The sequence below is a fragment of the Stegodyphus dumicola genome, chromosome 3 (assembly GCF_044657685.1).
Source record: "Stegodyphus dumicola isolate Sdum_Otavi_A_Nest chromosome 3, ASM4465768v1".
NCBI lineage: Eukaryota > Metazoa > Arthropoda > Arachnida > Araneae > Eresidae > Stegodyphus > Stegodyphus dumicola.
Window position 1 is genome coordinate 148,867,785 of NC_140770.1, and position 17,790 is coordinate 148,885,574.

Here is a 17,790-nt window from a genome sequence, read left to right on the forward strand (position 1 = left end):
ACTACTATATACTACTGCAGTCTTACTTGTTTTATGATTCCAGTTTTTCATGTGCATAAATAATGAATGTGGAATTCTGTCAAATTTCTCAAAACTTTGTACCAGATATGTACATAAATTTGCAATACATAGTATCATGCCTAGTGAAACTTCAGATTTTCCCCAGAATTACTTTGCAGTTTCAGACTTTTTAAAATGTGAATAGATTCGTAAAAAAAAATAGGCTATAGTGTAGAATTGAGTGCCCCTTTGACTGACGTCAAATTTTGTTTAGTTTTAGTGATGAAACCCCATTTATGGTTACCATGATAGTTTTAACTTGGTTTTAGCTTCCTGATTTTTTTTAAGTGAAAATAGATCAATGTGTACATGGGCAAAGGCAGTGTGCACTGCCGAACTTGCACAATTCTCTGATTTTTTTTTTTTTTTTTTTAATGGAAATAGCTCGGTGTGTACATGGAGACTGAGTTTGTGAAATTCTTTACTTCTTATTTGGGTTCTGTGTAGCAGCCATCTTTAAATTGTACCTTCCTGGTGCTAATCTTGGTGTCAAAAAAACAAGAGCCACCCAATCGTAAACTTTTACCGAAAAATAGTTTATTTTTTATTTACATATTGAAAATTATGTTATTTATGATTATGTAAATTTCTAATATAAAATTATTTCAAGTTTTTACATCCTGGCAAAGCAGAAATTTTGGAATCCCATTTGTGGAAAACTATCTGTTGTAAGCTGTGTGTTCAAGTGATTGAGTGGAAAAATATACAGTTACGTTTTGAACATTCAAGCCTTTTCTGTATTAAATTAAATACAAAAGTGTCCCTGTGGCATTCATTTATGCACTCAAAAGTCGTTAATTTGTACACCCATAATCCGGACCTCAAAGCTAAAATCTTTTTGCGCATGCGCATAGACGTTTTACGCGTGCGCGCAAGACATTTACGACTGCGCATATGCGTCTGCGCAAGCGCAGAATACATTTTCACGTGCACGTTTAGCGTATAACGTACAGTATAAACTAAAATTATCTATTTCAGTTAATGTTGATGATTGCGTTGTTCCTTAATCTTCGAATTGGATCCGGCTTATTATTTTTTGCAGACTGTAAGAGCAATTTTAAAAAAGTAAGCTTGAACTTTCGATTATGTCAAATAGAATTTCTGATGCTGGAGCTCCCAAAGGATCTAGAAAACGAAAGTATGCTTCGATGTCCATCAAACAAAAAACGAATTGCTACAAAAAATGGATAAAGGCATATCCTTTGTTTATCTAACCGTTCTGAAATTTGTTTATCAATTTCACGCTGCTCTGCGCGGGAGGGGGGGACGTCGCGGCGTGCAATGAACTGGACGTTGATCTGTCAGCACTATCGTTATCTTCAGGGCAGATGTTTTTATTTTATTCGGCTTATAATTCCTTACTAAATGTAGCATTTAATCTCGATGTACTCCATCTTTGATATGATTTAAATAAAATTCCTCGTCATTATAAATATCACGAATACAAATCAAATAGTTTTCTGGTTGCAATTTTCTAATTTCGGCTATGCGCAAGGTATGCTTTATGCATGCGCATGTTGAAAGAAATGTTTAATAAAGTAAACAAATAAATAAAGCTTTTTTTTTTGTAAATTTTAATACCCTTTAGATCATAATTGCCCATTATTTTATAAATTACAGTTTCATATTTTTAATTTTATAATTTCTGCATGCCACCTTACTAGATTTAAACTGATGATCTATAATCCGGAATCGCCGAAGTCCCAACAAGTCCAGATTAAAGACTTTTGACTGTAGTAGAAAAATGTCACAGGTATTGCTATTTTGAATAATTTATTTTAAATATGTGATACTTTTTGTCCTTATTTTGAATTTTTAGAAATAGGTTTTTAAACCAGTAAGCCTACGTTAACTTTAGTTTAAAATTCTTTCAGATGTTAATATGTAATTTGAGTATAATCATATTGTATTTCATGAAGACAAATTGTTATGTTTTATTATTTTCTGACATTTTAATGATTAATTCTCTTGATTTTTTGAAATGTAATCTAAAATTCTGAGCTTGTAATTTTTAGCAATGATGCAATGTTATGTTGGAATAGTTTTGTCTAAAAGTATACAGTTGTTAGTATATATTAACTTTGGTAAAAATTTCTTTGAATTATATCTACTATTCTGAACAGAACTCGATTCTTTCTATTATAATTCAATTATATGTCATGCATTTAACATAATTAAGGCATTGGTACTATTCTGTTTTGAGGACTGTAAAAAAATTGCAGGTAAAATGCAATGTGCAAAAGCTCCAAATCTAGCAAACGCACCCATTTAACAGTGCAACAAATCTATCGTACACGCTGATTTCAAATTATGTAAGTTTAGATAGTTCTGTATTTCTAAAGACTCCATTGAAATACTAGTTTAATTTTGAATACTTTTTTGATAATGCTGTGGATTTAACACTTTGAGAATTGCCCAGTGACGAAAAGAATTTTTGGTTGATCTTTGGATTATGGTAACTTGGCGAAAATTTGGCGACCAACTCTGCTACAGCAACCCTCTATTTTTTTTTCGCCGCCATTTTGTCTTCACGAAGTAAAGACATGTTTCTTTTCTTTTTATTTACTCAACACTTTTTCTAACAATCTACTAACCGAATTACACTTATGCTAGAAATTTTATGTAACAAAACTGATTAATCATGACAAATATTAACTGCAAAATTGGGAAAAAGTGCACAATCACAAAATCCTTGCGCGTTTTTCAGAATAGCACATACACATAAACCATTTACACGTCGACTTATTTTTACTTAAAAAAAATCCCAGAATTGCACAAAAATGGCATTGCACACACTCTTAACTTTATCCATCTACACTGCTATTTTCTCATAAATTAGAATAATTTGCACGAAAATGCTGGAAAATTTTCTTAATCTTTAAACTCTGTAAAAAGCACATGTATGAAATTACCTGATCGCGAAAAAGTACATACCCTTTCCAAGGATGAACATTTCCACGTATAAAATAAATAAAATATTCAAAAACTTTTACCTCTAAATTATCTTTTATATTATAAACGTCACCAACGAATTTATACGCAAACATTAAAAATAGTTACAAATACTTAGTGTCAAATATTTAAATTATTTGCATACATGTTTACTTCAACTGAAACGTATACCAAATTCCTACAAACATAAAATTCACAAAATAACTATCATTTAATTAAAATATAACTAAACCATGTAAACGTCAACTTATTTTTACTTAAAAAAACATCCCAGAATTGCACAAAAATGGCATTGCGCACACTCTTCACTATATCCATGTACACTGCTTTTTCTCATAAATTAGAAACATTTCACAAAAATGCATGAAAATACTCAACGTATTCCAACGTATTATACTACTCAAACGTATTTCAAAATGCTACAAACATATAACTCACAAAATCACGATCATTAAATTAAAATATAATTAATTTAAAAAACACTACTTAAAATATAAATAAGCACATACATTAAATTAATAAAAATTACATTACAATCCTAATTACTTTAAACTAAATCATTGCTAATAACAATTTTCCAATAATACCATATTAATTTATTTACTCCTTACATTTAGAACAATGCATAAAAATAATATCCTCAAATAATTAAAAATACTAACTTACCTAATCTTCTTCAGAATCTTCATTACGTGGCACGCACACTTCCCTACAGAAAGAGTTCCAATCGGCTGCAGTCCTACTGCTAATTTCTAAATCCGAAATCCAGTAGTCAAATGGCAGTCTATTCACCAAGTAATAAGAAATTAATAAAATTTCACCCATACGCAAACTACTTTCAGCAAACCACGTACCCTTCCTTACACTCCGTTTCACAATATGTCCATTTTCACCAGATTTCTTGCACCGCCATTCAAACTTATCTGTAATATCCTTCCTTTCACACAATCTCAACTTATTATCAGATAAACACATTAAAATATCATTATCAGATGTTATCAGATTATTATCAGATAAACACATTAAAAATTTCACTTTACATAGCACCATGCAATCCGAAAATTAATCAACACTATTTCGCACAATGAAGCTTAATATAAAATACTTTTTCCAAATTTACACCCTTTTCCGATTAAAGAACTGTAATTCGTCCATTAATGTCACATGACATATCTCATGATCTCATTTCCCTCACACAAAATAATGCGTAATCGGTACTGAGTACTTCTCACATTATTACCAAAGTCCTAGGTAGTAACCTTTATCGCCTCCAAAATGTCGCCAAACTACCTGTTACCATATTCCAAAGATGAGCCGAATTTTTTCAAAGAAAAGGCATCATTCATTATAGAAAATTATGTTTGAATAACCAACGAGATGAAATGATGCTTGTAATAATAAATGTTATTGTAATTATATAAATGCTATATATGAAATAAATGTGTTGCCATCTATAAACTATTCATAGAACTGCATAACAAAAAAATAATGAAAATTTCAGTCATTAACCAGGTTCGTATGATTCTTAAAGGTCCTTAAGTTTACAGGACATCGATTCAACGTAGATGATAAGTTGAAGTTATGGAATCCCATTCGATAGAAAAAACTCTTTCCTAAACAATAGTCATCTTGGGATGGTCCTGACACAATCCTTAACAAAGATGTTATAGTTCAGATTCATCAAATTTTAAGCCTGAAGTCGTTCACTACGACAGGCTAGCCTCTTACTATGGCCATAGTACAGTCAAAAGTATTTAATCCGGACTCATCAGGACTTCGGCGATTCTGGATTATCAATTTTTCCGGATTATAGATCATCAGTTTAAATCTGGTGGGATGGCATGCAGAAATTATAAAATAAAAAATATGAAACCGTAATTTATAAAATAATGAGCAATTATGATCTAAAGGGTATCAAAATTTACAAAAGCAGAAGCTTAATATTTATTTGTTTACTTTATTAAACATTTCTTTCAACGTGCGCATGCGTAAAGCATACCTTGCGCATAGCCGAAATTAGAAAATTGCAACCAGAAAACTATTTGATTTGTATTCGTGATATTTATAATGACGAGGAATTTTATTTAAATCATATCAAAGACGGAGTACATCGAGATTAAATGCTACATTTAGTAAGGAATTATAAGCCGAATAAAATAAAAACATCTGCCCTGAAGATAACGATAGTGCTGACAGATCAACTTTCAGTTCATTGCACGCCGCGACGTCCCCCCACCCCCCCCTCGCAGAGCAGCGTGAAATTGATAAACAGATTTCAGAACAGTTAGATAAACAAAGGATATGCCTTTATCCATTTTTTGTAGCAATTCATTTTTTGTTTGATGGACATCGAAGCATACTTTCGTTTTTTAGATCATTTGGGAGCTCCAGCATCGGAAATTCTATTTGACATAATCGAAAGTTCAAGCTTACTTTTATAAAATTGCTCTTACAGTCTGCAAAAAATAATAAGCCGGATCCAATTCGAAGATTAAGGAACAACGCAATCATCAACATTGACTGAAATAGATAATTTTAGCTTATACCGTTCGTTATACATTAAACGCGCACGCGAAAACGTATTCTGCGCTTGCGCAGACGCATATGCGCAGTCGAAATGTCTTGCGCGCACGCGTAAAACGCCTATGCACATGTATCAACACGCCGCATGAGCAGAAAGATTTTAGCTTTGAGGTCCGGATTATGGGTGTCCGAAATTAACAACTTTTGACTGTATTTATGGAACATTCAATTACTCAGGTTACCATAAATGAAACAACTTCGCAATAATACAAGGGGTACCCTTCAGTCTACTCTAACCATGTATTCTAACACCATCATTCTATGAGAAATGTACATTAAAATCTGAAGAAGTCTAGTGTTTAAAGGTACTGAAGGTGTACTTTTTTTTTCTCTCTGTAGATTTAGTTGTAAAAGTTTTTACCTTGGAAATTATTCTTCAGTTTTAGATAAACATTTGCACGTGTTTCTTATAATGTGACAATGGGAATTTGTGCATAATTTTTGAAACATGACATATTTAAGACTGCACTTCAATTGTATAAATTTAGAAATTATATTCTAGTGTTTACATTTAAGCAAAAAATGAACATGGTTCAAGAATTTCATTCGCTTAATGCACAGACAATAATTAAGATACAATAACGCACCGAACAAATATTAATTTAAAAGTCAAACAACAGTAATTTTTGTGCTTTTACAGCTGAGGATGATGGTTCGGTAAAACCGTCGAAACTAGTCCTTTGAAACTATAACGCTGATTTTTGTTGTTTGACTTCTAAATTAACAAACAATAAGTAAATAAAATTGGGAAAGTACAAAACAATAAAATATGACAAAATAAGCCAAGAGAAATATAAATAAAAATAAGAAACTCACCCACTTCTGGAAAAAGAGAGAATCCTATAACCATGTGGAACAGAGAAGGAAAGACCAAAATGGCACGAGTAGGCAAACAACACAAACTGAAAGAACTTTCTTGAAAATGCCAGTTGGTGGCAAAAATCACAACAAAAGAGAAATTTTCGATAAACATTTTTCTTCCTTGTGTTCCATTATGGTCTTTTGATGTTAAATTGTAGAGACATTTGGATTTCTTGGAAGCAGGCAAGATGAAAAATTAGCAACCCCTGCGCTGGTAATCCAACCACGGACCTCTCAATTATGCGTTGAGCGTGCAGTCCACTACACCACGAAGGCTCACTAAGGAAACAAGAGAAATACCTTATATACTCCCCCTTTTAAAGGGCAACTGTGATTTTTAGGGTATCCAATCTTCAAATTCTGGGTGAGGAGAATCATCATCCAACACCTTTTTAGTTCGAGCGCCATTGTAGAGACATTAGGATTTTTTGGAAGCAGTTAAGATGAAAAATTAGCAATGCCTTTGCCAGGAATCAAACTGCGGACCTCTCAATTATGCGCTGAGCGTGCAAATGGCTACACTAAGAAGGCAGGAGAAATACATTATAAAATCACTGTTTATTAATGTTTCAATTGAAGGAGCACTAAATTTTCTTAAAACTTAGCTTCGAGAATTCCATTTCACACACACACTGAAACTGGAATGTTAATATCTCTTAAAATCGTTTTGATTCAAACACGCTTTATTTTCTAAAATGAATATTATCGCCAAATTGAAGGATTAGTTAGGAGTGATCCCTTTAGTCCTGTACTTGCTGACATTTACATACTATGTTTTGAGCTCAAATTATTTGGGCAACTACTGTTTCATTTTACGACATAGATGACACTTTCAGACTTGATGGCAATAAAGAAGCTTTATTCCAGAATTTGGTAAAAGTATATTTATGGGCACCCCTTGACGATTTTTGGCAGTACATGGATACCAAGTTCATTTTTTGACTTTGCCACTACACAAAACCAAAATAACAAGACAAAGAATTGCACAAACTCGGCATCCATGTACACATCGACCTACTTTCACTTAAAAACATCACAGAATTGCATAAACTTGGCATTGCGCACTCACTTCCTTGACTTATCCATGTACACATTGACCTATTTTCACTTAAAAAAGAATCAGAGAGTTGCACAAACTAGGCATTGTGCACTCCCTTGACTTTGTACAATCGAACTATATTCACTAAAAAAGTCAAAGGAGCAGCCAACAAAAAAAAATATATAATCTCAATAAACTACATTTTAAATCAAACAATGAAATAACATAAAAAAGTAACTTCATCTTTGCACTACACAAAGGAAATATCCACTTACCTTACTTACAACTTAACACATCTTCAGTCAAACAAAATTCCTTAACAGCATCCAAAAACTTCCTAAAATTATCTGGACTAGAATCTGTATACTGGCGTCGCCACATGAATTCACAAAAATAAGAGTCGAAAATATCCATAGGGCCGATATTGTTCGACCATACGCATTTCCTTCCTGCAAACAGGGCACTAAATAATGGCTACTAAGTAAACCTTCATTTACACACCAGTCAATTAATGCTTTTTTCCCTTTCATTCTAAATCATAAGAGAACTTCAAATTAATCTCACCACATTCAGCCCTTTACCGTGTAAACCACAAAATAACAACTTATTTACCAAAAATCCGATACACATTTTCCATATCTTTTCCCACGATTCAAATTGACCGCAATCATGTAACCAATTATGTCATAATAGGATTCCCATAACATTCAACTACTCAGGTTACCATAAATAAACCAACACTTGGCAACAACTTTGTAATAATACAAGGGGTAACCTTCTCTCTACTCTAACCCAGATTTTATCTGTTATAAATTCAGTTCATCCAACCATCCAGTTCACTTTTGAAACTGAATCTGACAATATTCTTCCCTTCCTTGATATTCTTATAATTCTCAATTAATCTGATTTTGGTGCTAATTGTTTACCATAAACCTCTTTCTGTTTGTTTACCACCTCGTGCTAAGTCACATCACCTGGCTAAGCAAGAAGTGGCTTCCTTTTACTAATATCTCTTTCACACTCTCAAAGTTCGTTCCTCAGAACCTTTGCCTTCTAATGAACTTAATTATCTGAGATCAGTCCCGATTAAACGAGAAATTTTTTGTTTGTATTTTAAAAAGCCTTTAAAAGATTTTCAGCTTACCATCAAAGAAGACATTTTGCTATTAGAAATAACATTAACAACCTTGTTATCCTTCTATCAGTTATAAAATGCATGGATTCTCCGGAAGTTAAATTTTCTCACCTATCAATAAAATCCATAGTTTGATTCTTAAAGATGCGATCATTAAAGTTTCATGTCAAAGAACATGAATCTTGTGTCCGTAAAGGCGAAATTAACAAGTCCTCGTAGGCGAATCGTAATTGGAAATGTAATTATAATTTTGATTTCGGTTCTGCAAAAATTCTTCGAAAAGCTTCTTCAATTGAACTGGATTTTTCATGAACCTTTTCACATTTATAATGTTTTATCTTGTTTATTTAATGACTTTAGTCCAATTTAGTCCTTCTTGATGATTTAAAAATTCTATTAGCTTAATTTTTCAATTTCATTACTATTTTTGCAGACACTACTTACTCGTTCAAAAGGTATAAATATGACTGTTGTGCCCGCTAGTTTCCAGTCTTGCATATTTCTTTGCTGCTGCTAAAGAAAATCCTGTACTGATTCCTCAAAATTGATTGAGTTCTTGACTAAATCTGTGGCAAACACCAGCGTTGTTGCATTGTTAATTTTAAGCTAAAGTATGTTTTCTAGTCATATATTGATAATATCTACCAACTAAAGATAAATTTCAACAATTTGTGAATCTTTTAGAAAAATTTGTGAAAACCACCAGTTTGCACCTGAATAAAATTTTTTTTATCTTTTCTTCTATTAAAAAAACATTAAATTGTGTCAAGGTGGTTGTGTTGTATTTTATATGTGTTGGGTACGTGCTCAGTGATGATTACAAGATGTACACAAACATCGTTTATTCTACATTACTCATCTACTATACTATATTACAGTTACGATTAAAGATAATAATAGATACAGTTACAGTTACATATATAACATCTCCCTTTTTTATAAAAAATAATAATAGTAGTAAAATTAAACATATTCTTTTAAATAATAAGGTTTCTTAACAGTCCTACCAGATCGAGTGACGTAGTTATGTCCATTTGAAAAATTTGATGATACTATACCTCTTTTGCTATTTGGTGACACAACACTTCTGTTAGATTTTGAAGGACTTACAGGCACATCTAAATTTGTAGTGCTCCTACTATTTTCATGTATCTCGGGTTCATCTATAACTTCATTCTCATAGTTGTTTTGTATTGCAAACTCTTCCTGATTAGTTCCTTTAAGAAGGTCTCTTCTGTTCCTTTCTACAATTCTTCCATCTGTTCTTATAATTCTATATGAATGTGGTCTTTCTGCTTCTTCTATAATTTTCCCTCTTTCATTTAGTTTTTTCCCTTTCTCTTTTATGTAAACATGATCTCCTGTTTTCAGTCGTTTTAATGGTCTTGCATTCCTATCATAATAACTTTTTTGTAAGGTTTGTCTCTTCAGTAAATGTTGTTTATGGTCTTCATATCGTTTAGCTTGGACAAAATTCTCTTTTATAGGCATCAATCCATTTACTTTTCTTCCAAACATCAATTCTGAAGGTGACTTAATTTCATCTGAAATAGGAGAGTTACGATATTCCAGTAAAACTAAATATGGATCCTTGTTGTCAACTACAGCTTTTTCTAACATTCGCTTGACAGTTTGAATATGTCTTTCAACCATTCCATTAGACTGTGGGTATTTTGGACTTGAAGTTCTGGTTTCAAAATTCCATCTTCTTGCAAAATCGTTATATTTCCTGCAATTATATTGTGGACCATTATCTGAATATACTATTTTCGGAATACCATGTCTTGCAAAAATTGATTTCAATTGCTTTATCACTGCTACACTTGACAAATCTTCCAAATGTCCAATTTCAACATATTTGCTAAAATAATCTATAACTATTAGATAATCCCTTCCTTGAAAGTAAAAGAGGTCTGTTCCCAATACTTCCCATGGACCATTAGGTATTTCTTTAGATATCATTGGTTCTTTAGTATTAGCTTTTTGTAAACTTAAACATGTTTGACAATTCAGTACCAAATCTTCAATTTCTTTGGACATTCCTGGCCAATATAATATTTCTCTTGCTTTGATCTTGCATTTTACTACTCCTAAATGACCATAATGAATTCTGCTTAACATATCTTTTCGTAAACTTCTTGGTACAACAACACAGGAATTTTTAAATATTAATCCATTTGCTTCTGATAGTTCTTCTCTGAAGTTAAAATATGGTTTTGCCAGTTCTGGAACCATACATTTTTCATCTGGGCATCCAGTTTTAATTAATTTTCTTAAAACTTGTAGTTCTTCATCTTTTTCTGTTTCCAGTTGAAAAACTTCCATTTTACCATTAGACATTGGTATACATTCTACAACTAATCCAACATGAGCTTCTATTTCTCCTTCAAAGAAATCAGATCCTTTATCAGTGAATGATCTTGATAATGCATCTGCTATAAAAAGTTCTTTTCCTGGTTTATATTTTACCTCAAACTGATATGGCTGTAATCTTATACGCATTCTTTGTAGTCTTACAGGGCATTTATTTAATGGCTTTTTAAAAATTGATTCCAGTGGTTTATGATCACTTTCCACAGTAATATTTTTTCCAAATATGTACTGGTGAAATTTCTCACACGCAAATACAATAGCTAAAGTTTCCTTTTCAATTTGAGCATAATTCTTCTGTGTATCTGTTAATGCCTTAGATGCATATGCCACTGGTAAATTATTCTGCAGTAAGACTGCTCCTAGTCCTTCTTGAGATGCATCTACAGATAAAACTACTGGCATGTTTATATCATAATACTGAAAACTGTTTTATTTACCAAGACATCTTTTAGTCTTCTAAACGCTTTTTCATGTGTTGCATTCCAGTTCCAGATAACTTGTTTTTTCAACAAATCTCTTAAGCATGATGTCAATTCTGATACATTAGGTATAAATCTAGAAACATGTGTAATCATTCCTAGGAAAGTTTCTAATTCTTTCACATTTTTTTGTGGTTTTATATCTAGAATAGCCTTAATTTTCTCTTCATCTGGTTTTAAACCATCTTTAGAAAATATATGTCCCATATATTTCACTTCATTCAGCCCAAATTTACATTTATTTAAATTAAATTTAACATTCTTTTCTCTGGCTCTGTCCAACAACTTCTTTAATCTTGAATCATGTTCTTTTTTATCTTTACCTCTCTGGCTCTGTCCAACAACTTCTTTAATCTTGAATCATGTTCTTTTTTATCTTTACCCCAAACTAATAAGTCATCTATATATATTTGAACTCCTTCTAAATCACTAAAAATTTCAGAAAAACTTCTGTGGAAAACTTCTGGTGATGAACTCAGTCCATATGGCAACCTCAAAAAACAATATCTACCAAATGGAGTGTTAAATGTAGTAAATTCACAACTTGAATCTGACAGTTTAATTTGCCAAAATGCTTTGTTTGCATCTAAAATACTAAAGACCTTTGCATTTGTCATTTGAGATGAAATTTCTTCAAAGGTTGGTATGTGATAATGTTCTCTCAGTATGTTCTGGTTAAGGTGCTGAGGATCTAAACACACTCTTAAATTTCCATCCTTTTTTCTTACTACCACTAATGAATTCACGAATTCTGTTGGTTGGTTAACTTTCTTTATAATACCATCTTTTTCCATTCTTGCTAATTCCTTTTTTAATGGATTTAATAAGCTAAGTGGAATTTTCCTACAGGGTTCTATTTTACCAACAGCTCCTGGTTTTAATTTAATATGATATTTATATCCAGTTAAATTCCCAGTTCTTTTAAATAAATCTTGATATCCTTTTAAAAGTTCTGGTAACTTTTCATTAGAATCAGGATTTACTGTACAAATCCTTTGTATTAGGTTTAATTTTTGCAATGTAGGTAAACCTAAAATAGCTGGAACAGTTTTATCACATGCTACAACTTGAAATTCTATTTCATCCTTGTCCCCTTTCGATGTTTCACATAATAATTTACATTTTCCAACTACATCAATTGTAGTACCATTGTAATTATTTAAAGTGACTTTTGATTTAGTCAAACATTTCTCTCTTAAATTTAATTGTTTAAATTTAGGCAATGGTAGCACATTACACTGAGCTCCAGTATCCAACTTAACAAATAAATATTTAGATATGTTTACTTTTAGTTTTTCAAACCATTCGGTTTTATTTTTAGAAAATGGATTTGTATCTTCTACTGACCCTAAAATATATTCATTACCATCATTATGTAACTCATGCTCAAAATTATTCTGTATAACATTAACATTTTTATAAGTGCACATTTTAGAAAAGTGATTTTTCTTTTTACAGTACAAGAAAATCTTATTATAAGCAGGACAGTTGTATAACTTATAAAAAGTTCCACATTTTCTACATGGTTTTGGATTATTGTACTTATTTCCTTGATAGTTTGAAGAAGATTTAGTACTTTGTTTTACATGATAGTCTTTCTTACGAGGCTGACTTTTTTCCTCTGAAGGTGGAAATTTATTATGTTTGATAGCTTCTATTTTATTTTCTTCAGTTAAAGTTTTCAGCTGAAGTTCTGCTAATTCAGAAGCTTTACACATTTTAATACATTTCTCCAATGTTAACTGATCTTCTCTTAATAATCTATCTTTGAGATTTTTATTTAGAATTCCACTTACTATTCTATCCCTTATTAAACTATCTTTTAATTCTGCAAATCCACAGTTGCTACTTAATTTCTTTAAATCGATTAAGAAATCATCAAACGATTCACCTACATGTTGTGTTCGACAGAAAAATATATGTCTATCAACACTTTCGTTTGCTTTCGGTATGCAAAAATTTTCGAAAGCTTCAATTACTTTGTCAACATCCTTCTTATCTTCTTCACTTAAATTAAAAGTATTAAATTTTTCAAATGCTTCTTCACCAATTATATGCAATAAAATAGCTACTTTAATTTCAGGTGATTTAGTAATACCACCAGACGCTAACATATAAATTTGGAATTTTTGTTTCCATTTCTTCCAATTTTCGCTTAAATTTCCTTCGAAACTTAGATTACTTGGTGGCTTTAATCCATCCATATTTAATTTAGGACTTTAAATAGTTTATATATACGTATTTTTAGCCACTTCCAATAAAAATAAACAACTCACTTACCAGCGATATAAGTTTCGATTTCACAGTAAACAACTTCCCATGATGTTTTTGTTTAGAACATCTTTACCGAGGCTGCATGGTTCTTCAAAAAAGATTTTCTTTTTAAATCAACGACGAGCTGCGCCATGTGTTGTATTTTATATGTGTTGGGTACGTGCTCAGTGATGATTACAAGATGTACACAAACATCGTTTATTCTACATTACTCATCTACTATACTATATTACAGTTACGATTAAAGATAATAATAGATACAGTTACAGTTACATATATAACAGTGGTTGCATTAATACATAAGTACCCTTTAAAAGAGCCCTTTTGAGTTATCATTAAAATCCAAACCCTTTCAGATTTTTTTAAGAATATTTTTAAATTTCATTAAAAAAAAAATTACCTGATCCGTCGGCTGCTTTTGAACTGTGCATTTGGCCCACATGCAGTTTGAGCATGAGACTGTTGTTCTAACCCATAGTGCAGTAATGGTGAACTTATGGCAAACTTGCTACAGTTGGGATGCAGAGCCTCATCAGCTGGTATGCGACTAAAATATTACTTCCTTAATCAATAATCACAAGAAAATGATAATATATAATTTAAATAAGTCTGCTCTTGAACATTTCACTTACTTACTTTTCTTTACTTACGGCTTACTTTTCACGTACTTACTTACGGCACTTTAACACCAACCACAAGATTGTTGCCGAGCTTGATGAAGCTGAAAAGAAGGTATTTATTGAAGGGAAATTGAGGAATTATAATTACCAGGAAAGTTGGTTTTGCAATTATCTTTCTAAAATAAACCATCTAACAACGACCAGCTTTCAAATTTCACTGGCAAAACATGGTAAACCGCTCTTCGATGGGGATTTAATCAAAGAGGTTTTGAACATGCCCCCCCCCAAAGGTTTTGAGCACATTGCCCCAAAAATATTCGCCACCACCTGCCATAGTGTAAAAAAGAGATGGAAAATGGTGTAATGCATGCTTATCATGAGGTTATAAATATCTCATCTATAGTTAATGTATTTATTGATAATGTTGCTGGTATCCCAAAGGCTGTTTTCTGAGCATTAAGTATTTGAAGGTTAAAATGCCTGAGATAGCCTTTCATTCAAACGCCCAAGACTGCAATGTTGTTTTCATCTATCCCCCTAGGGTATGCAGTAGCAGTTTTAGTCCCCCCCCCAAAAAAAAAATCATGGGCATTTTCCTGGTTTTTCGCATGTGTAACGTGTATACGAGCCAGTTTCCCTTAGAAAGTCCTCCACGAAGGCATCTCCCCTATAGGCAGATAGCCCCTGAGCGTTTGCCATAATCACATACACATACACACACAGTTTCCCCAAATGCATTTTATCAGTTTATTACAAACAGTTTGTCCTAAAAGGATTTATTTGTTGTTTCTTATCTTCAGGTTGCATGTGACGTTTGAAGTCTTCAACCTCATTGTGCATTAATGCATGGGGAGGGGAGGAAAGTGCTGTGAATCTTGGAAGGCCTTTTGGTATTTTAAGTAAACAGTTTAGGCTTCGGTTTGCTAAGGTTTAAAGAAATTAATTAAATTTCTGTAAAACAAAGGTTACAAAAATTTATGTGGCAATGCCAGTATACAGATTCTAGTGTGCATTTTTAATCAAATTTAGCTTTTTATTTAAAAAAAAAAAAAAGAATCCCAGCTTAAATTTAAACAATTTGTGTTTAAATGAGTTGAATTTATTTTATTTCATTATATTAAATGTATTGTTTACTCTTATTGCTTGTAATAAGTTTTCATTTTTAATAAGCTTTCTTTCTTGAAAAGTTCTTAATTAATCCTCCAATTCTTGAAAACTTTTTAACATAGTTCTAGTACATTTTAAATTTTGATTTAAAAAAAAAAAAAAAAAAAAAAATCCGAATTGCTGGTGTAAAAACAACAAAAAGAGCTTAAGCTAAGATTTGGAATGGAATGTTATTGCGTTAAATCCAGTCACAATAAATGGTTATTATATTGTTATTTTGGTTATTAAATTGAGTTTCTTTTCATGAAGCAGAAATAATACAGATTTGTGTAAGAATTACTAACTACAAAATTTAGCAATCCCCCCCCCAAGTTTTTGTGTATATATCCAGGACTTAATTTACAGAGCTGGAATAAAGGTGAAGTAAATTTATGTGAATATTAAGTTTGAATGTGGCTTTATATATTGTGCATAAATTTCATAAATGTTCCTATTCTATTTCACTGCTTGAAGTCAGGTACTTCAGGTTGTCACTATGCAGATGCATATTTTCAAAGGATTATAAATATATGTTATTTATCTTTTTAATATTCTCGTTTTTTAGGAAAAGAACAAGATTTTGTTTGACAAATCAATTGCAGACATGGAAGATATTTTGTCAGTGGATGCTTTAAGTATGTTTTTTATTTTCTGGGATGCATTCGGTTTGTAATTCAAATACTTATTCTAACTCAAATATTTTTAAAGTTTTATAGTTATAACTGTGCTTAAAAAGGTTTGAAAAAATCACAGCTTTGCATTTAAAGTCAGAAATTAGCAATCAGATTATAAGATTAATATAATATGATTTATATTATTGTACGATTATTATATAATTATCTACGTTATAAGATTATTACAGGGTCTTCAAAACTAGATTAGCTCTTATCTAGTTTTGAGCACAACTAATTTAGAAGAATTGATTGTGCTCAACCACCTATTTCAATTGCTTTTTCAAAGGTTAAAAAAGGTTTTTTTAATTTCCCCCATTTCAATTGAATGAGATACAAAATAGTGGAGATCACAACTTCTACATGGGTAGCATTTTCAGAATATCCTTAGAAAGATTCCAATTTGGTGAAATTCTAACACTTTCAAATTGGTTGTGAACATCTATAAATATGTTTCTTTTATAAATTTATCCCATAGTCATTATTCCAAGTCACCCTGCTAACTGATTTAGATGTGATAAACAATAATATAGCAGATGGAACAACAATATTCTTGGACTGCTGGAAAAAGTTATAAAGCATCTGAGTAGAAAACTGCAAGATATGGTCACTTCACAGTGACTCATTCATTTATTTTTGTTGAATCAGTCTCAGGTTTGTCAAGCCTAGTGTATGAAATGTTTCAGGGGCTGTGTTAAATAGCTGAACAAATCCAAAGCGACATTGCTCATTAACATATTGACTCCTACTTAGTAGAATTCATGTGGTAGCACATACATCTGAAGGCCTAAATGTTTTCTGCCATACTAGTGAATATTTGTAAATTTAATGTCTCCTGTCTAGTTTCCTAGTTGTAATAATAAATGTTATTGTAATTATATAAATACTATATATGAAATAAATGTGTTGCCATCTATAAACTATTCATAGAACTAGGAATTGTTTGCAATTAAAAAACCTGCCAAAATGCACTGCAACTGCATAATAAAAAATTAATGAAAATTTCAATCATTAAACAGGTTCGTATGATTCTTAAAGGTACTTAAGTTTACAGGACATCGATTCAACGTAGATGATAAGTTGAAGTTATGGAATCCCATTCGATAGAAAAAACTCTTTCCCAAACAATAGTCATCTTGGGATGGTCCTGACACAATCCTTAACAAAGATGTTATAGTTCAGATTCATCAAATTTTAAGCTTGAAGTCATTCACTACGACAAGCTAGCCTCTTACTATGGCCATAGTACAGTCAAAAGTATTTAATCCGGACTCGTCGGGACTTCGGCGATTCCGTATTATAAATTTTTCTGGATTATAGATCATCAGTTTAAATCTGGTGGGATGGCATGCAGAAATTATAAAATAAAAATATGAAACCATAATTTATAAAATAATGAGCAATTATGATCTAAAGGGTATCAAAATTTACAAAAAAAGAAGCTTAATATTTATTTGTTTACTTTATTAAACATTTCTTTCAACGTGCGCATGCGTAAAGCATACCTTACGCATAGCCGAAATTAGAAAATTGCAACCAGAAAACTATTTGATTTGTATTTGTGATATTTATAATGACGAGGAATTTTATTTAAATC

The 17,790-nt window shown here is 31.5% G+C and overlaps 1 protein-coding gene across 1 annotated transcript in view; it reads left to right on the plus strand.

The window, feature by feature from the left end:
• LOC118197104 (uncharacterized) overlaps window positions 1-17,790 on the plus strand; it is a 41,157-nt gene that overhangs the window by 1,350 nt on the left and 22,017 nt on the right. Inside the window, exon 3 of the mRNA XM_035368582.2 lies at window positions 16,088-16,157. Within this exon, the coding sequence (XP_035224473.1) occupies window positions 16,088-16,157 (70 nt within the window). The remainder of the gene's footprint in view (window positions 1-16,087; window positions 16,158-17,790) is intronic.